At 42.9% G+C, this 25,597-nt stretch overlaps 1 protein-coding gene and 1 pseudogene across 6 annotated transcripts in view; both read left to right on the top strand.

The window, feature by feature from the left end:
- Nucleotides 1–25,597, top strand: part of KCNMA1 (potassium calcium-activated channel subfamily M alpha 1) — a 619,222-nt gene that overhangs the window by 533,346 nt on the left and 60,279 nt on the right. For all 6 annotated transcript variants that reach the window (XM_066621009.1, XM_066621008.1, XM_066621007.1 and 3 more), the window contains 4 exons: nt 227–320; nt 13,417–13,540; nt 19,822–20,046; nt 23,520–23,712. In XM_066621009.1, the coding sequence (XP_066477106.1) occupies nt 227–320; nt 13,417–13,540; nt 19,822–20,046; nt 23,520–23,712 (636 nt within the window). The remainder of the gene's footprint in view (nt 1–226; nt 321–13,416; nt 13,541–19,821; nt 20,047–23,519; nt 23,713–25,597) is intronic.
- Nucleotides 16,793–16,911, top strand: LOC136646194 (5S ribosomal RNA; annotated as a pseudogene).

Raw genomic sequence — 25,597 nt, 5'->3', positions numbered from 1 at the left:
CTACAGTCAATACCCTGTGCTTCTTTCCTCCTCCTTTTTCCTCCTTCTCATCTTTCAAATTGATCTCTTTGACTAACACCAATTTGGTCTTTATTGAACCTAAACAAGATAGGAATGAAGTATTCAGTGCGTGAATGGAATTGAGTGTGTGTTCTTGGCTATTGCACCTGTATTTCATGTGATGATCGGAGCCATTCATAACCTCATGAGTTGCCTGTATTTCTAGTCGAAGATGAGGAGCCAACGGCGTTGTCGCCCAAAAAGAAGCAACGCAACGGAGGCATGAGAAATTCACCCAACTCCTCACCCAAGATGATAAGGTAAGACTCGAAGCAACTCATATCTCTATCTCCTCTCCCAAAATACCCTCCTCCCTCCATAAAAATAAAAAATAAAATGGTGGCGGGAGATCATTGCAGGGCGGTGGGGAAAGAAGAAGGATTCTTAGATGGTTGCTGAAAGACTAAAGAATTTATTCTGTCAGCTTGTCAGCAGTTAATGATAGAGCTGAAAAAAAATCTGTCATAAAAACAGTTTGAAAAGCTGTTTGAAAAATACATAGGCTTTAAAGTCTTAGCTGTCACCCTGTCCTGTCCATGTGTAGTTCTTAAACAGCAGTGGCACTAATGATAGCGCTAACCAATCAGAAGAACTCATGTGGTTAGTTTGCCTGGGGCAAGTCTCTTTTTGTCGGAATCCCTCTGAGTACTGTTTTCTGTACTTAAGGCCATATGTGAAATGTATCATCACAATCAAAAATGAACCTGAATATTACCTCCCTTTTATCCTGTCGATTGAAATCAAATTTCCCCTAATTGATTTTGACTGATTTTTTTTAAAAAGGCCTAATAATCTATGTACTTCACAAAGCAAAGTTCAAAACTAATGCAGTTTTACTGAGCCTAAAAGCAATATTAATTATGAAACGGGAGGAATGTTTTTAAAGGACCGTAGATACTGGGAAGGCAAGTGATGAAAACATATTCTGGTTGTTAGCGATTCCCCCCCCCCGGTATTGTCAGATATGCTGCATTTGATTCCAACTGAGCTCCCCATAATGGAATTTCAGAAGGTCATTCCTAAGCAGAGGTTTTCTAAAGTTGATTCTGCAAGGGAGCCTTTCTTGCACTCTTGATAGCAATTATATAAGTCTGGGAATTAGCTGTGAAATTTTGGGAAGTCTAAGAGTGCAATCCTAACCCCTTATGTCAGTGCTTTCCAGCACTGGCATAGCGGTGCCAATGGGACATGTGCTGCATCCTGCAGCTGGGTGTTACTCACGGAGGGTGACACTGGGTGTCATTCCTCAAAGTAAGGAAATGTTTGTTCCCTTCCTTCAGAGCTGCATTGCCCTTGTGTCAGTGCTGGAAACATAAGGGGTCAGGATTGTGCCTTAAATTTTGTTAGACTTCATTCCTCAGATCCTGAAGAAGAACCTTAAATTTTACTTTGATGTTACTTTAGGTAAAGCCCAGTGATCATGTAATGGTGTGTAGAAAACCCATCTCCAAGAAATTTCACTAGTCTTGTTGAAATTCTGTTGGCTTTCCTCAGAATTTATCAAACGTTTCACCTAAGGAATCTCACTTGTTTGGTCAAATTCTGATGGCAACTCTGAAGCTTAAAAATATCCTACAGAAGTTTAAAAATATGCTGCTTCAGATGTGATGGTGTTTCACTTGTTGAGAATCTCTTGCCAATAGCTGATGTCACCCCCACCCCCCAGCTTAGTAATTGCTGTTCCACTACATATATGCCTAGGATGTTTAGTCCTAACAGGCACACCACAAAATAGTGTGATGCTGACATGAGTACTGCTGCAGAAAGTTTGGGTCAGTTGTCAGTCCATTTCCCTCAATGTACAATTAGCAAAATGATCACAACCTATTTAGATCCACATCTTCACATAATTCGGCACAAGGGTATTTTTCTAAATACACAAATATGACATTTCGCTTAACTACCAGCTCATCTCGCTGGCAGTGATCAATATTCTCCTAATGGGCATGAATAAATCTATATAGTATCTCCCCCCCCCCCACACACACACACACGCACTTTCCAGCTGCTTGAACCAGACTTTCAAGTGATGCTTAGAGAAACATCCATTCCTCTTTATTGCTCCTGCAATCTAGGGCACATTTGAGGGCATCATCATTTCTCCACATCGTCAGGATGGCAGAACTCAAAAATGAGATTGATTCACAGAGGGGAAATGCAACCAATGGTGACCTTTTTGCTCCCTCCTGACCATCTGTTGTCATTAAATGTATTGTTGAAGATGCTTTCTGGCTTTCTTGCCTATGCAGCACTAATCTGCATGCTTGCTTATGGGAGTGGGGGGGGGGATGAGGAGAATAAAAAGAACACCATCTCCCTCATTTTTATGATGCTTGTTGTCATTCTGCCATCATTTTCAATTTGCTTCTCGTAATGTCTTCTCATGTGCCCCCTCCCCCAAATTAGTTTTATCTACCTGAAATCCGACAGGGAAAAATGAGGAGTTGTCCCCCCCCTTCTCTTTCTCCCGCCATCTAATAAATTTAGGGGTGTAAAAGTGAAATAAAAGAAGGCGGGAGAGAGAGTCAGAGGGAAGGGAACACTGCAACATTGGGAGCGAAGTGCACTGTCCCTGTTTGCTATGTAAAGTATGCCTCATTTCTTTGATCTTGAGTCATAATAATTCTGGGGAGTTATACTGTTTTCATATGCTTCAAAGCTGTGTCAAAGTTTTGCTGCTTTAGGGTACTTCTTTATTCTACTGGCTCTTGGGTACTGAGATGACAGGTCCTCGGCACTAGGTGCAGGCTTTTTCAAGTCATAGCCTTCAGCAAAACATCAAATTACCAAATACAGGCTAACACACTTCTACACAAATGCCTTTCCTGTAGATATATTATACCATATATATTAAATACTTTAGTGTTACACGGTACATTTTATGCGCAATAGAAAGTGATGGTTTGAGGTAGCCTTAGGGGGACTTTTTTCCCCCCTTCCACAAGCAGAAAAAGCTACTGTATACCATATCAAGTATGGTTTTTACAGGACTTTCTGCCCGAAGGCCTTTGTAAATAAGTAATGATCAACAGATTGGCTGTGGGTTTTTGAAAAGCATGCCTGTGTCAGCTTGCATGATGGGAGAAGAATTTTCAAAGTGGAGCCTGCTTTCATTGCCTGCTGAAGAGGGACTAAGGGAGATTACTCATTCCAAACTTGAGCTGTCTGCTCAGTAACACATCAGAATTGCTAAACATAGATGGGGCAATGAGTGGGGAACTTGCCAAAACCAGGCTTGTTTTGTTTCCTCTTTCTCCTGTCTGCTGGACTCGGGTCACCTGTCCTTGGTGCCTGAATAAGAACATTTCTCTACTCCTTGTATCGGGTGCCCTGGCCACAATAGGTATCATTTGGGGCCCCTATATTTGAAGCTTAGGAACAGATAGAATCATTCGCAATAAAATGTATTTGAGCTGTCCTAATGCAATGTATCAGAACCAGAAGTATCCTTTTTTAATCTAAGGATGTGGCTTAGAAATTTTTTATTAACTTTGGCTGTGTTCTTTTGTGCAGCTATATGTGCTTAGGATGATGCTTGGCCTCTTGGGGAAAGCCGAGGCTTCGCAAAAGCCTCTTGACTAAATTTCACTAGTCTTTCTTGACTTTTTTCCAACAACCTTCAAAATTCTTCGTATATCTGACTTGACTGGGAACTTCCAACTTTGTCTAATCCTATCCTTTCCCCTGCCATAGCATGCAGCTGTATCAAAATAGGCTGTGCTGCATTCTATGGTGGTGGTTGTGGGGTGATCAGGAGGCTTGGGAGAGGAACTGGGAAAGACTTGGGAAAAATATTTTCCCTTACATCTCTGTAAGCTCCTTGATACCAATGGATCTCCTTGCACCTGTGCCAGTTGTAAGCTGGTTCAAATCCAAGGAGACAAAGGGGGCATGTCACCTGAGCCAGGATACAGTCCCTCCCACCTCCAACATGCCCCGTTTCCTCCCCCAATCTGCCCCTTTCTGCTCCCCCTGCCCCGTTCCCCCCACTTCGACAATTTACTGGCATAGGTGGGGCCTCTCTTGGCCACTTCCGTGTGCGGGGTGCTTCTTTGCATCAGCAGTGACAGCCCAGAAGCACGCAGCCAGTCACACTTCCATAACACCATTCACAACACTGTAAAGTGCACTTCACCACCAGAACACTAGTTCGAAAAGTAGGGTTGAAGCATAGGATTGGACTGTGACTCTATGTAAATTGAATTTCAGGCAGTTACAGTCTTCTGTTCCTCCTGGTTGAACTGGAGAATCTGAATCACATGAGATGTTATATTAAGTATGTTACTGGCTCTTGTGTGTGTAGGTGAACCCCTCTTGCAAACTGCAGCCAATGGAGAGAAGGAAAAGTGGGGAACATAGGAGTGCAACAATGTCACATTATGTTTTATTTTATTACACATTACTACATTTTATCAGAAAGAAAGGAATAGGAAACACAGCTGCTTCATCTCCAGTAACATCTTGTTCTGGCCTAAGACAACAAGTAAATAATTATTAATATGCAGTCTGGTCAGTATGTAAAAGTTTTTAAAATGATTAATGAGTATAAAACAATGGAGGAGCATAGGCTAAATTACAACAGATCTGCAACATTGATCTGTAGTTATTCAGCACCACTGTTAGGAGACATCATCTGTCTAGTTTGAAGTAACTAATGATAGCATAAAAATAGCTGGGGATAAACATAAGATAATGAATGTGGAAATCTTTGATTTCCTTCCTAGGAGTATATTAAGTGCTCATGTACTACCCCTTCTCCATTTCACAAATCTCTTACAGAATTTAAGTATTTTAAATCTGAAATCATATTTGAAAATTGAAAATAATGTAGTTTGTACACTGAGAATTCCCTCTGTTATCAGACTCTGTTATCAGAGTGCTAAAAATGGATGTTACATGCCATGACTAATGGTATTTAAAAAAAAAAGTGCATTAAGAAGTACCTTTTCTTGATTGATTCATGAGTTAATGTTTGTATCAACTTTATAGTTAGGTTTAAAATGACTAGGCCTAGGAATCTCTATTGCATAAGAGCACAAAGAAATCATTCTAACTCCATGGGGAGTAGTAAACAAAAAGTTGGGGGACCCCCCCCCCCGATGCAAACAGCATGTGTAAACAAGTGTCAACAAGGCTGAAGAGCACACTCATCAGGAACATGCCATGCATAAGGACCATTAAAATGAATAAGAGTTTTATCAAGAGCATATGTATGCTATTTAAATGGGAGATGTGTTATCTCCCATGCATTTCGATGGGGTTTGCACAGGAAAAAGTTTCTGGCGGTTTGCGCCTCTAGTCCTCAGTGCTATAGTCACTGCAGTTGCATGAGTCCAGCACACAAGAGTAGAAGAAAATGTCAGACCTGCTGAGACAATGCCTCTTAATGCAGAAACAAATAGCATGTGACAGGGCCCAGGGGCCTGAAGAACAAACAAATAGTTTGTCCCTGTCCACTCAGAACTGAGTGGTATACTTGACATTGGCCTCTAGACAAGCAGCATTCTCAGCAAAGGGTCATTATCATTAGTGTCCCTGATCACTCACAAAAATCAGCGAGGCACTGGCTCTGTTGGATTTCCAGTTTTGTTTTGCCAAGGAGAATTTCATGACCCTGAGGAGTTTCCTTGATTTCAACCCCGACTTCATTCCTTGCCAACCTAAACAGGATATGCTAAACTTACCAGAGATTGCCAAAGTCCGACAATGTTTCTGTAAGGTTTGTGAAAGCACAGTGAGGCATGTTTATGAATAAATACAGAAATGCAGCCACTGAATATATATTCAGATGATCTTCTCCCTGTTAGGCCAGCAGTAGAATTGGAGGAGGAGGCTATAAGGCTTTCTTCCTACTTCACACACGGAGATTTCATTTAATGAAGTGCTGAACTCTACTGCGTCACTCATGTGACTCCTTTCGCTTTTGTGTTCTAAGCTGCACCTATTGGATGGGGAAGGATATATGTTCAAATAAATAGATTTCTTAATTATATTTTATTGAATGTATAACCCCCCTCATCCCAGGACCTGAGGACAGGTCTGATAATAGTGACAGAGCAGGGGAGACATCAGACCCCAATCCTAACTAAGGCTTTCACTGGTGGAACCTATGTTCCCCTTGGCAGAATTGCTGGGCTGGTGATGTGCAAAGAGGGCCACCAGTGCACATGGCTGGTTGCTGAATGTGTGGGCTGGTGGAGAGGCCCCACCACCAGCAGCGCCAGTAAGTTCATGGTGGGGGCAAGACAGTGGGAGGAACAGGGTGGGGAGGTGGAGGAACTGGTTGAGGGAGGTGGTACAGGGAAGAAGTGGTGGATCCTGGCAGCACCCCATTCTCTCTCCTCTTCCCTCTCCCTTACTACCCCCAGTTCTGTGCCAGCAAAATGGCTGGCACAGATCTGAGGAGAGCCATTTGGGCAGCAGAAGCTTGCCCCAGGGCAAGGGAAACAAAAGTTCCATTACCATGAAGAGACCTCTGTGACTGCTGCCTCACCACAGGTTACAGCACATGCTTCACTGGCGTGGCTGCATTGATGGAAGATTTTAGTTAGTATGGGGCTGTCATTATTGTAAAACTAGACAACCATCCTTTAGTTTTAGAGAAGACATCTTATGCACCTCAAATTTTACAAATAAACCACTGGTTCTAAAGCAGTAGTTTAGAATTAAAACTATGATTTATGTTCCAGGCATATAGGCAAGCTGTAGTTTATGCGGTTTCCCTCTTCCCTGAAAATTCACAGTGACATCAGTGTTACACTACCAAATTACCTAAATTTTAAAAACAGCAGTTGCTAGAAGATAAAAGAGAAAGGATAAAAACAACACACATCCATTTTATTACCTTAGCAGTGTCTTTAAAAATGTACCAGTTTTATTTATTTATTTATTTATTTATTTATTTATTTATTTATTTATTTATTTATTTATACAGGTGTTTATATACCGCCTTCTTTGGTTGTCAGATTTCTCCTCAGACTTTAATCCAAGGTGGTTTACATAGGCAGGCTGTTCCAAACCCCCTCCCCCCCGTAGGGATTTTTACAATGGAATAGTTCTCATCTTTCATAGAACTCCTCCTTCCAGCTGGATTCCTTCCCAGTCTGGCCTCTCTGTGGCCCTTCGCCTCCCACGCTCCACTTGATGGCAACTCCTCTCTGCCACCGAGGGTCAGCTCATCAGTATATCAGCGTGTTGTCAGTTCTCGGGTACTTCCGGTTGTTTCAAACTGGCAGCCTCAGATCTTCAGGCATACAAGGTGGCAGCTCTACCAACTGAGCCAGACTTCCTGCCTCCTCCTACCAACAGACCTCTTGTTGGGAGCAATGAGAACAACGATCCTGTTCGGGAAACCCCAGCAACATAACCTAAACAGGCACGATAATGGTTAAGGTGGCTGTTACTCTGTTACCTGTTATGCAGGTCTGAAACACTAAAAGAAAATATTAAGTGCCTGTGTGGTACAGTGGATAAAGTGTTGTGTGAAGATCTGAGCGATGTGAACTATTTTCCTCTACATACTATACTTGGCTAGGAAACAAACGGCCGGTCACTGATTTGGTGGTCAGCTCATAGTCTAAGGGCGCAATCCGAACCCCTTATGTCAGTGCTTTCTAGCACTGACTTAGGGCAATGCAGCTCTGAGGTAAGGGAACAAACCTTCCCTTACTTTGAGGAGGCCTCCGTGAGTGACACCCAACTGCAGGATGCAGCACACGTCCCACCGGCACTGCTATGCCAGTGCTGGGAAGTACTGACATAAGGGGTTAGGATTGTGCCCTTAGTTATCCATAGGTAAACTAGGAATTAGGGATGTGAGAGCAGAGGGAGCATGCTAGTTTCATTAATTGGAAAGGATCAACAGTCATTCTTAAATGTAACAAGAAAGGAAGTCCAGGCAGAATTCTGATGGAAAGTGTGCTCTCCTTTATTGGAGCACATTCTACCTGACAAAGCTCCTTTTTCGGCGTGCGCTCTGCATCCTTGGAAATTTCACTGCTGATTAAGCTTGTGAAAGTAAAGGTCAGCCGGAGAGTGTCATTAGTGCAACACACGCACGCACGCCACGTGCACACGCCAGCTACAAATTCTCATTACAACTTAATGCCGTCAGTGCAGACTGAAGAGGGTCGCAGGGAATGGCTAATGTTAGCTGACAAATGTTGGGTGTATTAGTCACAAAACATTTGCTGAGTTCCATCAGAGCAGCATGACAACCTTTGCAGCCAGTCCCAGCGAGCTGCCGCAGTAGTCAGCAGAGTGCGCCTGTGACAAGCCGTCACTCTTGTCTTGGTGGAGCTTTGGAGCGCCAGTCAAAGCAGTCAGGGAAGATTGAAGTGACAGAGACGCACTGAGCAAATAGCGAAACATGCAGCACATTATGAAATATTCAGCTGGGGTGTAAAAGCTCTAAATGCTTTTTCAATTATTAGCACCTGCATTTGCTGCCGACATCTAACACTAACAGCATGTTAATTGCCACAATTTGTTAGGGCAGTTGTAAGAGAAAATGGGAAAGGCATGAGACGTTACCCACTGCGTCTAGATGTGAGGCATTTGCAAGATGCCTGCCCCATTTCCACCCATCCTAAAAGCCCAGACCAACCAAATGACTGCGTTCCGTACATTCAGGTGCATCCCACCACCCCCTCAAAGGACACAAACAATTGTCTTGGAGAGCAAAGGCCAGTGAATATTTTTCAGGCAAAGGTAAGCCATAGGCTCAAGTCATACACTGACTTGGGCTGTGGAACCTCTTTGCATGGTGGGATGGGTCATGGCCCCACCGCATGCATGAAGGTTACATCTTAGTGACATATCCATGCGTGTACCTTTTCATCTGATCCCCCCTCTCTTTTTGAGGAATGGTCATGCTGTGTGGATCTGCACACATCCAATCCTCTGATGCATTCTGTACTTCAGTTGTCACCGGGGGTGTGCGGGAGGGGGGAGGCTTTCCCTTCTTCTCTCCTGCGCTAATGTCAGTACATGGAAATGAAATTAACCACAACTCAGTGGCTGGTTTTCCTAAAGCAAAGCAACTTGAGAAAGAGGAATTTGGAGCAGAGCAGGGTGGGTAGGGAGAGGAGTGCTTTACCCTCTGCCTGCCTCTGCTCCCTCTTTGCTCCAGATTGCTCCTGGGTCCTACGTATCGCCTGGTATGACTAATATGCAGGCATCCAATATACACAATCATTTTTCCGCAAAAGAGAGAGGGAGAAACCGTTTGAATTGTTTGTGCAACAAAACACAAATGGGGGAGTTTTGCTTACTTCCTTGTAGCACATAAAGAACCTCTGACTGGTTCCACATGTGCACCCCCACAGTGACAGCTATGCCTGCTTAGCAAATTCCAGTTTGACCATTAACTGAAACTAGCATGGTCTAGTAGTGGAGTGTTGGGTGCAGTTCGATCTGTGCTCAATCATTCTCTCCTGGCCTGAGCTGTTCATTTGTGAAACGAAGATGAATGGGTGAATAAGGATTATGTCTGTACTCTAATACATTCCAGTGGTGATATTGGTGTAGCAATGATTGTTACCAATAATCATAATTTTAAAACAGCTTATGTGTGTTTTTATAAGAACACCAAAAAAAAAAAAAATACGTTTTACTTGCTGACTTGAATGTCTGCAAGGTGTTTTATGATATCCCTCTGTTCTTCCCTGATGAAACGCAAGGGGCATGCATACGGTTTCCTAGTAGTCTTGTCTCCAGGCACTGGACTTTCTTAGCTTCAGCAAGGGAGCTGCATTATGCACCTTCAGACTTTGCCCTTGGACCAGATTTGTGAAGATTAACCTGTTTGTACAAAGCCATAGGCTCTCTTGGATCTTGTGGGGCTACAGTGTAGAAGAAAAGAGTAATAGAAGAAAATACAGTCTGAAAGTGAGGGCAGATTTTGTGTGTTTGGGGGGGGGGGTTCTCTGTTGACTAGGAACCTATTGGAACAACCCCTAGGCTGAGACTGTCTCAAGCGCTGGAACGACCTCCATCCCAATCGACAGGCTAATGCAGTGTCACCTAGCAAGAAGTGCCTCACAGATCTAGATACACAACTGAATTAGAGCTTGAAATATCTCATTAAAGACACTGGCCCTTAATGTTTATGAGACAGAGGCATCATAATGCCAATACGGTATGCAATGGCTTGGATCATGTAGGGCTCAATGGGATTGTCCAGCAATAGTGGATGAAGGCTAAGTAGGATCAAGATGTTATATTGAGCATCTGCTAATTTGAGAAGAGGACCCATTGGTTACAAGAGATGAGCAAAACTAGCCCTTCTCTCTTAACATTGATGAAATGATTCATCCCACCAAATGTTGTACTTAGGACAACATTTGTCTTAGCACTCAGCCAGATGGCCCTCCATCTTGTCATTTTATTTGCAGGCAGTAAATGGGGGATGTCTGTGGAATTTTAGGGGTAGGGGAGAAATTGTAGATGGAGGAACAGAATTCTCTACAGAATTCTCTACCCCCCCCCCCCCCAAAAAAAACAACACTATAGAAAGATGCTGTGTGCTGGTAAAGGCACTCTGGCAAAGGCATCTTGGACAAATGCCCCCCCCCCCCAGCCAGTTATTCCAGATGGCATAATCTTTCCCAGAAGCCCTTATCAAAATGATGCCACATTGTCTGGGCAGCTTCTAGGAGGAGCACCACCACTGTGAAACAGATGCTAAAAAGAACAGGAAGCTGAAATGACAGGTTTCCTTTTTGCTCCCGTATCTGCCCCAAAACTCAAGACCAGGTTTCTTACAAGAGAGCTTTTAGCTCATCCTTAGGCCAGTCTCAGAAGAGCAAGAGACATTCTTTGACTCTGAAGCAGACATTGCTAACCCAACACTTTGCTCCTTTATTCAGAAGAGAGATCGCCTTTCTATGGGGCCTACTTTCATTTAAGTGTGCACAGGACTCCAGCAGCACCAGGATTAGTCACTATGCTTAATAGTGGGATGGGAATTTAGAGAGGATGCCCTCGAAAGTTTAAAACATGTACTGTTCCAATTTCTTACCGTTTAAGTAGCATTTTAAAAAGCACTTAGTACAATTGTGATCTCAATGTTTTACATTCTAGTTTGGTAGGGACATGGGGGCGGGGGGTGGAAGCTGTCCTTAAGTAACTGGACGCCCAGAATACAGAGAGGCTACTATTAGGGAGAGGATGAATGGAATGAAAAGATAGTACAAAAAAAAAAAAAAAAAGGAGCAAGCCATTTAACCTCCTCTTGACTTTTTCCTGCATTTCCAGGTCAGTCAGAAGAAGTTCTAAAGTTTAAAACGCCAATGGAATGTGTTTAGAGTACTTGTAAATGGCTGCAAGGGGAGCAGTGCTCTTTAAAATATAATGCTGGCTATCTCGCAGCAGGTTTGCTGGGAAAGGGATTTGTGGTTTTGCTTTAGGCTGTTGTCTTCCAGGCAGGCTTTTTGAGTTTGCAGCTGTAGCATGGCATTTAGTGTCGCTCTTGAGTTTAATTGATGGTAAGTGGCATTATATGCTCTGCAAAACCCTGAAAAGATTGTACTTTCCTCTTCACTTTAACTCAGGCGCACATAATTTTCGCCATAAGAACAGTGAAGCTATTTATATGGTTAGAGATATAGATGTGAAAAAAGTAGCTTGGTAGGATTTCTGAAGCATGTGCATTGATTTCTGTTTATGTCGCTGCACAAAATTGTGGCTATTGCTGTGCATGGAAAACTACAGCCTCTGGCCATCAAGGTTAAAATAATGCTCTTAATTTTGACCATGTGGAATTTCCCACTGCTTCCGTTTTTCTCAAATTATCAGTTTGCATCTCTGCCATAGTGCAGGCTTCTCCAAGCTACACTTGTTACTTGTTGGACTGAGGATGACCACATTAATTTTATTTGACCAGAATCCTTCTGAGGCATGCTGTTGGCAGAGGACAGGAGGAAGTGGGCATAAAGGTTACTTCAAGGCAGCTTCCTAAATATGAGAATTATGTGATTACACTAACCCAATGGGTTTCAAACGCATCAGCTTCAGAGAACACTTTCCACATCAACATGTCTACTAAAGAACACTAAAATATCTTCCATAAAACCCATGTGCAAAACCCATGTGCATTCCATAAAACCCCAGTGTATTCTGGGGCAATATCTGAGATTGGATAGGTTGGGGCAGCGTTTCCCAAATGGCACCTTTCTTCTATGGCATTATCATACATCATTTTGCACAAACTCAGCCCAGCAAGTTGGGACGAAGGGCCACCAGCGACATTATCTGAAGCCCCCAGTGCTCACCTTTATGTGGGGCAATAGCAGAATGACTCATTTCACTGAACAGGCCATCACGTTCTCCTTTCCCATCCCCATTTGCAAACTGGCCACCTTAGAGAATGACACACAAGCCGCGAGAAAACCCATTTGCCAATGTGCTGGGCAGAACAAGAAATGACAACAGGGTGAGTTGTTCTGTTGTCAGATCTTGGGGATGGATTCATTCTTTCTCAGGAAAGCTTCCACCTCACCCCTTCTTTAGGGTGCATTTGATAGGACACTGGGGGAAGAAGGCATCCATCCATACCGTGCCATTTCTCAAGGATGAAGAAAGAGAGAAAAGGGACTGAAAGACGCTGTCTTTGCAGGGCTGAGGGAAGAAGGTCTTCTGGTCTGCCTTCTGTGGAATGGTGGAAATCTTTTCCTTCTCTTCCTCTTCCTCATTATTATTCTGCAGTAAAATGTATTGAAAGTTGCCACAGATATTATAGCTGTCATGGAAAATGGGCATTGTTGTTTAGTATTAAACTCATGTATTCCAGATGTGGGCATTTGTTAGTCAGTTTGCTGTAAAATGACACATTGCTGAATCTTTAAAGGGCCTCAGTTTGGGAAAGCAAAATATGATTGGGCAAATTGCTAAAATATTTAAAGTGCAGCCTGTTAAAGCTTTTACTTCGAAGAGCGACACGTCAGAAGTTGTATGCAGTAAAAGCAAGCAATTGGCTTTCCATCCTCATGCTAGTCAGTCAGCATGGGGGCTTTGTACCTATCCCTTCTACTTCACTGCAGATACTAATAGAGACTCTTGTGATGTTCATTTTGGGAAAGGAAGAAAAGAGAGGAGAGAAAAAAGCATGCATAGGTTTTCCAGAGAGTGGAAAGATGAATATAACCAGAATGGTTATGGGTGCAAAGTTATTGTGAGACTATTCTCCCCTTCCCCATTCCTCGGTTTCCCCAATGTAAAACTAATCTCATCTTTTCTTTAGTCTCTTAAAAGCAGGTGTATCAAAGCATATTATATGCATTGCTCCTGGGGACATTCCCCACATATAATTTATTATGGCTTTCACTCATATTAACCTTGGCACATTTTCTTCCCCAGACATGACCCCTTATTAATACCTGGCAACGAACAAGTTGACAACATGGATTGCAATGTAAAAAGATATGACTCCACAGGAATGTTTCATTGGTGTCCACCCAAGGAAATTGACAAGGTTATCTTGGTGGGTATCTGGAAGGAAGTTCTATCACACAGTTATCTCCTGAGACTTCGCTACATTGAATTTGTTAGAGCTGTTTTGTTGCTGTTTATCTTTCCTATGCCAATTAAGTGATTATGAATGAGCGACATATGAACCAGAGGCAGCTTTTGGTATGTGGGTTACACAGTCTTTCTGTTCCATTTCTATATTCCACAGCTTAAGTTCCCATTTTGCTGTTATGTGGTGGTTGTTTTGTTTCTCATAGTGCCTAATGTCATCACAGTTGGCAGTGATTACTTTCAGGTCCTGTGGCTTCATGGTTCAGGAGCAAAGAACTGATAATTGTTAGTGGTTCTATGAAATCTGCAGCAATACCGAGTGTCCCATGAACCAGATGTTGCCCACATGATAATTCAAGAAGATTCATTTGTTGCATGGAGAATCAATGGCACACTATTTGGATAGGAAATTCTTGACATATGTCCTTTACAACAAATCATTTACAGCAATTACATCAACATAACTGAATAGTTTTCGGAGTTAATATTTAAGTCCAATTAAAAACCAGAATTTTGAATGTGATTTATAAATTAACTGATTGATCTACAGTTAATCTGATTAACAGTGCAGGCCTATCCCGACACAGCCATCCCTGCACCGGCTCAGATTGTCACAAATGTGCTGTAAAGCCATGTGGCCTGGCTGTGCCAGTGCAGGTTTGGATTGGGCTGTAATGCATGTAGCCATAATTACAATAACAAAAGCAATAATATTGCATGCATGGGTGGCCTTTGGGCTATTCTGCTGCTATATGTTGGTTGATTGTTTAAGGATGATGTCATAAATACAACTGTTTTCAGTCCAGTTAAATACCAAGGTTCTTGAATTTTGCTAGATTAAAAATATAAGCTGTAAAGTTTAGATATACCAGCTACATTTTTAGAACAAGGTGAAAATGCAGAACAAAAAGATTTCTTTTACACTTCACAACAGCCATCATGAATTTTCCTTTTTGGTAAACACCACTCTCAGTTTCATACATTTTCAGCACTGATCTAGACATTTTAAGAAATGCAGGACTGTCACCAAAAAGCGCATTGCCATGTTTCTTCTGCTTCTACACCATTATGTGTCGTGACATCTGTTATCATGGCATTGCATGTTTTCCTACTCACATTCCACAGCATTGGTTGAAGATTTGGGGTTACACTGAGAAGAGAAAGAGAGAACTTAACACTGGGATACTGCTTTTTGGCAGTAACCTTGTATTTTCCCATAAAGTCTAGTTCCATCCTCAGACATGCAAGCTGAAATATGAAGCTACTGCTCTTTGTGTCAAGGTATTCTGATTTCTCTCCATCTTCGCGTTAGTAATTTAGAAGGTGTACCTATTAGCTAATTAAATACAGTTAGAAGGGCTCTCCTACTTTGTCAGGGTCAGGGAAGGTTTGTGACATTAATGTTTATGTACTTGTATCAAAGAGTAGTGAGTAGCCAGCTCCATAGACAAAACTGATGATATACGGAATGATCTCCCTGGTGGGTTGTAGTTGATGCAGCTTTTCTCCGTGTCTGCTCGCTCAAGATTTCCCTGAACTGCAGAATGGTTCAACCAATAATGGTGACAGCTTTGGTTCCCTCTAACGATTGGGAGACAAAACCTTGTTCCTCACGTTCCTCTGAGAGTTGGTATAATAACCATGACATTGTCTGGAATTGCAATATTGGCATTTAAGCAATCGATAAACCAGTCAATTCCACTGAGTAAATTGTTACAAATTTGATTCAAAACTGTTTAAATCTATATGCGTTCCACAGTGTTCACTAGACCGCCAGAGACAACTTTCTTCTATGTTGCTTAATAACTGAGGGCGACAGATGTCAACTGGAATATTTTAAATATATTTCAAAGTCAAACCAAAATAATGTCAATGACCTTAATGTTCCCCTTCAAACAGTGTGCATGTCTTTTTAAAAAATGACATTGGGAGTGCCCTCCTTGTCTGTTTATGGCATATGATTTCTTCCATTCACAAGAAAAAGATACAGTATTATGTGGGAGTTTCCTTCCATGACAGCCATATAAACTCAGCTTGGGATCTTCTATTTAACATCCCTTGACTGTAATCAGCATCCCCTTTGTTAAGATATTGTGGGGGCAAAATGCACCTTAGGCTGAAGATAGACAAACTTGAAACACAGAGTGAGCACAGCACAGGTAACAATGGCTCTATCATATCCTTTTGAGCACTGAAACAATTACCTTCTATCTGCAGCCTTAGTTACATCAATGTAATTCCACTGTCTGTGTATATCTGTCGCCTTCAGTGGGAACTAATTGGCTGTCATATATGGATTAGAAGACAGTGATCTCACATAAGTCCTCTTTAGTCATTCCTGTCCTGGGTACCACTGTGCCCAGAGGAGAGGGAATGGGAGCATGTTGGTGAGCCACATTCCCTTGTGCTAATCTGCCCTGTGGCATTCTGCCCCCACAAACTGACTTTCCAAATCATGGAAACAAAGTATCCCTGTGTTCGGTGTTGCTCTCCTGAAATAAACGCCATACTCAGAGACAGCAGGGATGTGGCTACAAGGTTGTGACTCCTCCTTGGTGCAAGGAAGGTGTGGTTAACAAGAGTGCTTCCATTCTCCAGCTAGGATCTGGCATACTCAGGACTGTAACAGCTGTAGGGCTGTAGGGTTGCCTTTTACTGAGTGAAGCCAATGCTTCATTTGGCAGCAGATCCTGCAAAGCTGTTAGGGGAACTATGGTCTGAATAGGTGACACAGCATGTTTAGGGGAACAGATGCATGTGCAATGAAAGGTTCACTGGTGGTTCTTGCTGCCTATTTCCTCTTGCAGCAGTTTCCTCTAAAAGGTAGGCCACCAAGGAAACCCTGGCTATGCACACACAGTTATTTCCTATGCATGCATATCACATGCTGGAATCCAGGCCAGGGTGTTTTCTAGCAACAGAAAAAAAAAAACAGTAGCCAAGCAGCAGCAACTACAAAAGACAGTACCGAACAGGTGGGAGGGGGTGGAAATGACAGTTCCTTATATAATATTGTTGACAATCCAGTATGCTTTGACATACTACCTTCTTTGGGAGCAGTAAAGAAACAATTATAAGTAACTGCTCTGCATGCTTTCAAATTACACAACTCAAAATGAACAGTAGATACAGACTTGACACTAATATTACTAAGAGACTACCGGTTTGGGTATGCTTTCAAAATAAGTTTGTTGTGCTACAAGTGCTTTCACAGATTTTTATTTCTGTTACCCTGCACATGCCCGATCTCATCTGATCTCAGAAGCTAAGCAGGGTCAGGCCTGGTTAGTACTTGGATGGGAGACCGCCTGGGAATACTGGGTGCTGTAGGCTTATATCATAGTCTTTCAAGACTGAAGGTTGCCAGCCATTTTATATTATGGTAGTATTTTGGATAAATACAGGCGTACCCCGTTATCCATTCCAGAACCCCTCGTGGATACCTGAATCTACAGATAAAGGGGATGGCCCACCTCCGGAGGCTTCACTGGCCCTCCTAATGCCTTTAACATCACTTCTGGTGTTACAAAATAATAGGAAGTTGCTCTTTTTTTTTTTTTTTTTTTTTTTTTCCTAAATGGCCTGCAGAGGCCATGGGCAAATGCACACAACCTCTGTAAGGCTCAGATGGTGCAGGGGACCCTGCTTTCCTGATTGAAACCGTGGATATGGGATCTGCGGACATGCCCCCCCCCCATTCTCTTACTAATGTAACTAACAGCCCAATCCCATCCACTTACAACCTGTACTGCATGCTATGGTAAAGGGGTAAGTAAAAACATATTTAAATGAATTTTATTTGTCTCCTTGTAAAGTTGCCTGGCTGCCAATGCTTCTCCTTGAACCTACACCAGCTGGCGGGAGTCCAGGGAGCCTCACAGGGCATGTCAGGCCAGAAAAAGGGAGATAGGTTCTTGATGTGTGCCGCTGCCAATTAGTTCCTCCCCCCTTCCCCCAAAATTCCCCAGTTTGGCACACCTGCTTGTAGCTTACCTGATCTGGCATGGGCTGGTTTTGCTGTGCTATGGCACACGCATGGCGCCTTCAGTCATTTGCATTTGGGACTGACGTTTTTGGGGTTGAGGTAAAAATGCTATGGAAAAGGTTTTGAGGATGGACCTGAAGGAAGGGAGTGAGGTAGCAGCACAAACATATTCAAGTTCCATGCAAAATGGTTAAGGAAGAAAGGCAAGAGAATTTCAGGCGATTGGACTGGAGTGGTTGGTGATACTGAAGATCTGTTACACTGATATATTTAGGGTGCAATCCTAACTGCACGTAATGGTGTCCCAAGTCCCTTGGGCCAGCATAGGAGGGTCGCAAACGTGCCGTAAAGCACATTTTTGCCTCCATGGGAGGGAGCCACGTTGGCACATGTAGATGCGCCGACGCGTGGAGGCTGGCAGAAGCCTCCGCGGCGGCTTCCTCACCGTCACTTGTGTCAGCGCGCCCACACCGACACAAGCGGCAAAGGTAGGCATGGGGGGGAGGCAGGAGGAGGGCATTTCTGGGCAGGGGGAGGGCAGGCGATGGGCAGCTCTGGGGGCAGGGCTGGGACCCAGCAGTTATGCCAGATCCTAACCCCTGTCCCCGCGGCTCCACTCTCCTCGGACTTGCGCTACCTCCAGAGGTGGCACAGGTCCAAGAAGACCCATTGGGGCCAGCAGCCCTTACCCAGGGGTAAGGGGAAGAGCTTCCCCTTGCCCCTGGCTGAGCCGCTGCAGCCAACGAACCTGCGTTGGATGCAGCGCAAGCCTCCTGGTTTGTAATTGACATTATTGATGCAGTTTGGCTGATGACTGACTGAAGATAATTTTATTTAGTGTAGCTCTGCATGGCTGCCATCAATGCAGATATGTAGAATGCAGTAAATTATGCATACATACGCATTTGTGCCCACAAATTCACACATACACCCTCCATCTGGATACTCATGGCTAGGTCTGGCTGGGAGAATTGTTGAATGCTTTCCCAACTGCTGCCTCTTGTCCTTCTGCCCCACTTCCTGTGCCACTCGTGCACAAAACGGTATTACAAGAGATCAATGTGGTGTGTTAGTACAGCAGCAATGGTCCATCGATCTCCACAGAATATTAGACTGCTAGCAATAAATCATGCATTAGACCCAAAGTAATTCCACTGAATTCATAAGATTTATATGAGATGATCTAAGGTGTCTAAATGATTCAGACATTTCCCTCTGTCAGTGAATGACTTCAGTGACTGATTCCAGTGTCTGGATATCCTTGAAAACAAACCGTGTGCCTGTGTGATACGTGCAAATTGCTCCTCTATAACTTCCAAATACGTTGGTATGTAGAGAATCAAGTTATGTATATCGTCCCTTTCCCCCTTGGCTATTCTGGTTCTTACTTTAATTTGCTTATAAGTACAGATGCCCCCCTGTATCAGTGGGGGAAAGGGTTCAGCTCCCACTGTGGATGCCGGAAACTGCGGATAGCTGTGAACCCTAAAAGAAGCGGTACACAAATCCCCCCTCCCCCGTGCAAATGATTTAGCTGGTCTCTGTTTGCAGCCCACCAGTCTGGCTGTTTCTGGCTGTGTCTGCAAATGCTAACAGGAAACAGGAAGTGCTAAAGTGTTGTTTTCAGCCCTCCAACCTGCTTCCTGTTAGCATTTGCAGTTAGCACAGAAACAGCCAGACACAGGAGACAGTGACAGGAGGGCTGCAATCATAGACTAGCCCAATCCTATCCAACTTTCCAGCACCGGTGCAACCTCAGTGAATAAACCTAAGGGACCTCAGTGCAACCTAAGGGAATAAATGTTCCTTGAGGAGGCCTCTGTGACTGCCCCTCCATCACAGGAAGCAGTTCACACCCCATTGGCACAGCAGCACCGGAACTGGAAAATGGGATAAGTTTGGGCCCTAAGTCATTTGCGCAGTGTAAGGGGGTTGTGAACTGAGAATCAGTGAAACCACGGATGAAGGAGGATACCTGTATGTAACATCTGTACATCCACCCTCACATATCCAGGCTGATAGCCAAGGTTCTAGCAGTGTAGGAAGCTATTTGGCCAGGAACTATGTTGTTTTGTCTCCTTGGTTTTCCTAAGGTGCTGAGCACACTGCCAGTACTCACCAATGCTAGAACAAAGGCAGTAGGAATACAGTTCTCATACTTCTCTATACACAGTGATATAAAGGTCATCCGTTTTTAAATGCTTGTCACTTTTTCTTCCCTGTGTTGCCCCCTCCCTTCATTTGTTTTGCTTTTCCAGACTCGGAGCGAAGCAGCCATGACAGTATTAAGCGGCCATGTGGTTGTTTGCATATTTGGGGATGTGACCTCGGCACTGATTGGATTAAGAAATTTTGTGATGCCATTAAGAGCCAGCAATTTCCACTACCACGAGCTCAAGCACATTGTATTTGTGGGTTCCCTTGAATACCTTAGGAGGGAATGGGAGACCATGCATAACTTCCCCAAGGTCTCAATTTTGCCTGTAAGTCCAAAGCCACGTTTTCTTTCTCTCTTTCAAAGACACCAGCTGAACAGAATCTCGCCGCCTTTGATCTTAGGGTTTTTTTTTGTTTTTGCTTTTGACTTTGGTCTGGTTGTGGGCCTCAGGACTTGGCCTTTTCCCTGTTTGTTGTATCTATGAAAACTGAGCCCTGGGAGACCTTATTAGAAGAAATTTGCCGACGTGCTCAGTCCCTCGTCAAGGATGAATTTCAGCTGCCATCAGATATATTAGCTGTGTTATCTATTGAACACTTGCTCGAGTGCCCTGCATGCAGCCAATTTTGATGTTATGATTTTTTCTGACAGGATGACAGTCGTTACTTATAGCATTATTTATGCCTGTGGAACCTTTGAAAACATTTTGTATTATTTGTCTATCTACCTACTCTGTCTGTATCCATAAAGGCCTCTGGAATGCCGGCCTGCTGCCTTTGCTTTATTCAACAGCCCGACAGTGGCATTTCATCTTTTAAAGGGGGTTTATACAGTTGGATGATACTGATTTCTTACAATGCAATGCGTCCAGGATGGAAGGGGCCCAAATTCTTCCGTCCTTGGTGTCGCTATTTATGCCTGGCTGATAACTATAGTGCAAATTTCTATTAGTTTGCTGTTTACACCCAGCGAGCAAAGTGCAAGGCAGCAAGAGAATCGCAATAATTTCCACATCAAATGCTTTGCATTACTATTGTCTCGTTTCCTCCCCTCCCCCATTCTTCCTAAAAGCAACATTGCTTTAAAACCAATGTGAAAGACAAATCTGTCCAGGTTGTTTCGTGTTACTTCTTAAAGCTGCAGCTGTCTCACCAGTCACCATCTTGTCACAAAATGCAAGATTTCTATGATGCTTGATTTCAGCAAGGTGCTTGGCATGTGTGTATGTTGCATTTCATGTGGCTCAGCATCCCATTTAAGGTATTCTTTCTTACTCTGGGCAGTGATCCTTACATCTGCAGTATTGGCACACTGGTGATCATATAGCCTAGAGCAGTGGTACTCAAACTTTTCTGGCCAGTGGCTCCCTTGACCCCTGTGGCTGTTGGCCATGACTCCCCATCATGTTCCTGAGGGCTGGAAGTGACATCATTAAACAGGAAGTGGCCAGAAATATTAACTATACTAAATATAATATTTAATTATATTTATATTTATTATATTTATAATATAATATTAAATATTAAATATATCATTAATATTAAATTATTAAATATTAAATTATTAAAATATTAATCATATCATTAATTAAATGCAGATCTTAAAAATAGATTATTAATACACAGCAATATATATGCTTTATAAATGACCAGCTGCTGATCACTGTTGGAGACAGGATGCTGGAATAGGTAGATTTTGTCTAGTCCAGGAAGACTCATTTTTTTAACTTTGTAAGCAAACCAATAGAATTGTTTTATCAAATGAACTTTGTGAACAACCAGTCTGACCAACATTACACACACACACCCCTGTGGACCCCAATCCAACTAGTCATTTCTCCCATTCTCCTTGGATAGGATTGAACCCTTTATTAATTTAATGAAATTAAATTTTTCCAGCAGCTGGTGGGGAAAACAAAAATAGACCATGAATATATATCAGAGCTGATAAGGGTTTGGTTAGGAAGCTGATTTGTCTCCTGTACTAGAAGATGCACAGCTCAAGCCTATGCATGACTACTCAGAAGTAAGTCCCATTAGAGTCAATGGGGCTTACTCCCAGGAAAGTGTGGATAGGATTGGGCTGGCAATCACCTCATCAATGGCTGATAAGTATTCCCTTCAAATAGCAAGATTCATCACTTTAAAAATACAGCCTCTCCTCTTCAGTCAAACAACAAGATTAATAAATCACTTTAAAAACAGTAGCCTTATTTTGCTCCTGGCCAAGTAAAGTGTGTGCTTATCTCTCCCCTCCCCCTTTGCCAACTGCATGGAAACAACTTTAAGAGGAGGGGCAGGAAAGTGGGAAGGTATGGAGATTGAAAGGGGGGAGTGGGAGGGGGTTGAAAAGAGAGATTTCACTTGGATGAGAAGCGATCCCAGGCTGGGAACTAGGAACCAACCAGACAAGGATCAAGGAGAGTTTCTTTCTGACAGTCAGCAAGGACAAGGACTGCAAAATGAGCATGCTTGGTACTTGCCAGATGGGGATTGAAGAGCTTTGCAAACAACATGCAGCAAACACAGAAGGCGGCAGCCTTGGAGTGGAGGGAGAAGAGGGCAGGGTGGCAGCAGCCACTCTCGCAGCTGACGGAGAGGGAGAGACGGGCAGAAGACAGGCTCATATTCTGCCCAGGGGTGTGACTGTATCGCTGCAAGAGGACATCCCGCGCCTCCCCTTTGAGTTCCTGGCACCGCCCTAAAAAGCCGCTCCTCACAGTTTGAATAACACTGGCCTAGAGGACAGAAATGCATGTAGGAGTGAGCACACATTCTCCTATTTAAATGTTGTGCCCTTATGAATGGAAGTCCGGAAAGACAGTTCTCTGTGTCGTTGCACCAAATGGTTGACAGGTTAAAAGCCCCAGACCTCCTACACCAATATTGTATCAGTCCATTGGTATGCTGCACTTACACATCAGAAATCTATAGCATTAGAATGCAGATGCTCCATTGTATGACGTAAAAGTCCTTTCAAAAATGATGCGTAGCCACATAGAGCAGAGATATGGGCAAGCGCATTCACATATGGGCCACAATAGTTAATTCATCCCTAATCTCCAAGTCAATGTAGTATCAGTTGCAAAAAATAAATACATTATTTTATTTTTTTGAAAATGCTGCAGTGTCCAATAGATTACTTATTAGTGCAGTGTCTCTTTTCTCTTTCAATCAGCTCAATCATTTAGCTTTAAATATCAGTTTATTGAAGCACATTGGGAACAAAATGACTAGAGAAGGATTAACCTTTTCTGTGTATTGCTTCAGGTAGTGCTTGGTGTTTTGAAGTATAGGGCTTTTTTAATGAATTATTTGTCATGATTGCATTTAGGCTCCTAAAGCCATCCTTGCTTGAATTGTTTCATTTTTGCCCAGGATCTACATGACCCCAGTATTTTGATCAGCAAACATTTGAGCACGCTGCTTGCTTTACTCGGGAAGCCAGAACTTGCCACATGAGGGTGACTGAAATCAAGACCATTCTGAGTTACAGACAAGATGCAGAGCGCTGGCATAATTCCTGTGCCTTGTTTGTTAGTAATAGCTTGACTGAGTATTGAGACTTAACACTAAAATGCTGCCATCAGCACCAACTACCCTTTAGATTAGTGCATTTCTTCTATTCCCTGGTACACAGTTAGACCAGCTTAATGTCAGAGCATAAAAAGGATACTTGTTAAATAATTTCCCAAAGCTCCTTCTCAGTATTTAATTTGTTTTTGCCTTCTTTTTTTCACTCTCTCTTTCTTTCTCTCTCTCTCTTTCTCCCTCCCCTCTCCCTTTCTCTCTGCCAAAGGGTACACCATTAAGTCGAGCTGATTTAAGGGCTGTCAACATCAACCTCTGCGACATGTGTGTAATCCTGTCAGCCAATCAGAATAATATTGATGATACTTCGCTGCAGGACAAGGAATGCATCTTGGCGTCACTCAACATCAAGTCTATGCAGTTTGATGACAGCATTGGGGTCTTGCAGGCTAATTCCCAAGGTAAGAACTGCCCTATAATACTTCTCTGTGGTGCCTACAGGGGACAGGACCTGGCAGGAAGAATATCCCTCACTCAGTAATTCAAAGGGACCTTACATCAGCTTGCTTGACAGTTAAACCTGCTGATTGGTATGATGGGTTTTAAAAGGACGGTCGCAACACTGCTCCATGTGTGCAAAGACCCCCCCTTCCACCACACACAAAAGCAAATTTTGGTGATCATAGCAGGGGATGGAGAATTGACTGAGTGGAGAATTTTATTTCATTTCACTCTCGGATGGGTGATTGCTAAATCAGTGGAATTCTGCAGCCTGCTAGTTTGTAGCAATGAAGTCACATTGTTACATATCACACAGCCAGAGGTGGCTTGTCCTCTCGCTGGATGCAGAATGGGGTAATTGCAAATGCTGCCTGACAAGGGTGTTTGCTTTGTCCGCAAGATAGCAGCCAAATGCCACGCAGCATAAGATAATAATGATAATAATGATAATAATAATAAAATGATGATTAGCAACCTTCAGTCTCGAAAGACTATGGTATAAGCCTATAGCACCCGGTATTCCCAGGCGGTCTCCCATCCAAGTACTAACCAGGCCTGACCTTGCTTAGCTTCCAAGATCAGACAAGATCGGGCAGGTGCAGAGTAAGCAAATGTGGGGCTAATACCTTTTAAAATAGGGAGACAATGGAAAGGGTTTGTAAAGGAAGTTTGTATAAAATCTGCACCAAAATTCCCACACGATTTTGTTTACAGTCCCCTGTGATTTCAACCGCAAGCAAGCATGAAGGATTAGTTCAGTCTTCCCTTCTGACCTCATATTATTTTTCTGTTCATCATTGCTGTCCCAAGGTCATAGGGTAGATTGAAACAAAAACAAAAAGAACCTCAAACCCTCATAAAAATATAATCTGCAAATGTGTGTGTTTTCTGAGCACCTCCCACCAAATCCAGGCATTTCAACATGGAAAACCAAACTGCAATCAGAAATATGCAAAATAAGGCAGGAATTCTGAATTTTATGGCACAGAATATATTTGTGTGGCAAAAGATATTTTTGAGGGTTTTTTTTTTCTTTGTTTTAATAATTTTTCACTGCACCTAGAAGGATCAAACCGAGAAAAGCAAAGTCCCAACTTCAGTAAAACAGAATAAAATTCCATCACATGAACTTCCATCATTAAAAATGTCATATCTCTGCCAACATCCCCACAGCCTATTCAAGTATGTAGATTTTGAGATTTAGGCCAACATGGAATAGAATGAGAAGGGAAAGGAGTGGATTTGAGAACTGAAACTTAGATTGCACAGCAGCCATAGAAAGGGATATGCAGAGACTACCAAAAGCCAATAATTGATCCAGCCTTCCCTACTCTGATTTCCCATCCATAAAAGTTGCAATTCACAGTAGGTGGCCAGTGGCCACTCAAATGTAATTGTATGGTAAACTCTTTGTGTGAGCAGCTTCCTAATACAATGTGGGCAGTTATTATTACAAGGAATTCGCTTTCCAGGAATTCATATTTGAGCTAAACATCTGCCAGAATTGCACAGGGACCTGCTGCTCACATACTTGTATTTTGTGACCTTCTTGCCCATTCATTTGCATTATTAGCAGCTACTCATTTGAGATACTGTAATGATGAAAGGAGTTTTGAAGGCAATGGAAATGTGGGAATGATTGCAAGGCACTGTCCTTGCATGTATATGAGTAACATACTGAATCCGTGTGGGAGAACATTACTTTGAATATATCCACGTGTACAATTGCTGTTTACATGCGGATGCAAACACTTCCTGCTGCATGTGCTGTCTCTATATGGAGGGTCTTCCACCCATGGAAGATTTTGATAGGTGGGAACCCACCCTGGGCAGTGACCCACATTT

The sequence above is a fragment of the Tiliqua scincoides genome, chromosome 3 (genome assembly GCF_035046505.1).
Source record: "Tiliqua scincoides isolate rTilSci1 chromosome 3, rTilSci1.hap2, whole genome shotgun sequence".
NCBI classification, from domain to species: domain Eukaryota; kingdom Metazoa; phylum Chordata; class Lepidosauria; order Squamata; family Scincidae; genus Tiliqua; species Tiliqua scincoides.
The sequence above is the reverse complement of the archived record's forward strand: the minus strand, read 5'-3'. Positions and strand labels throughout refer to the sequence as shown.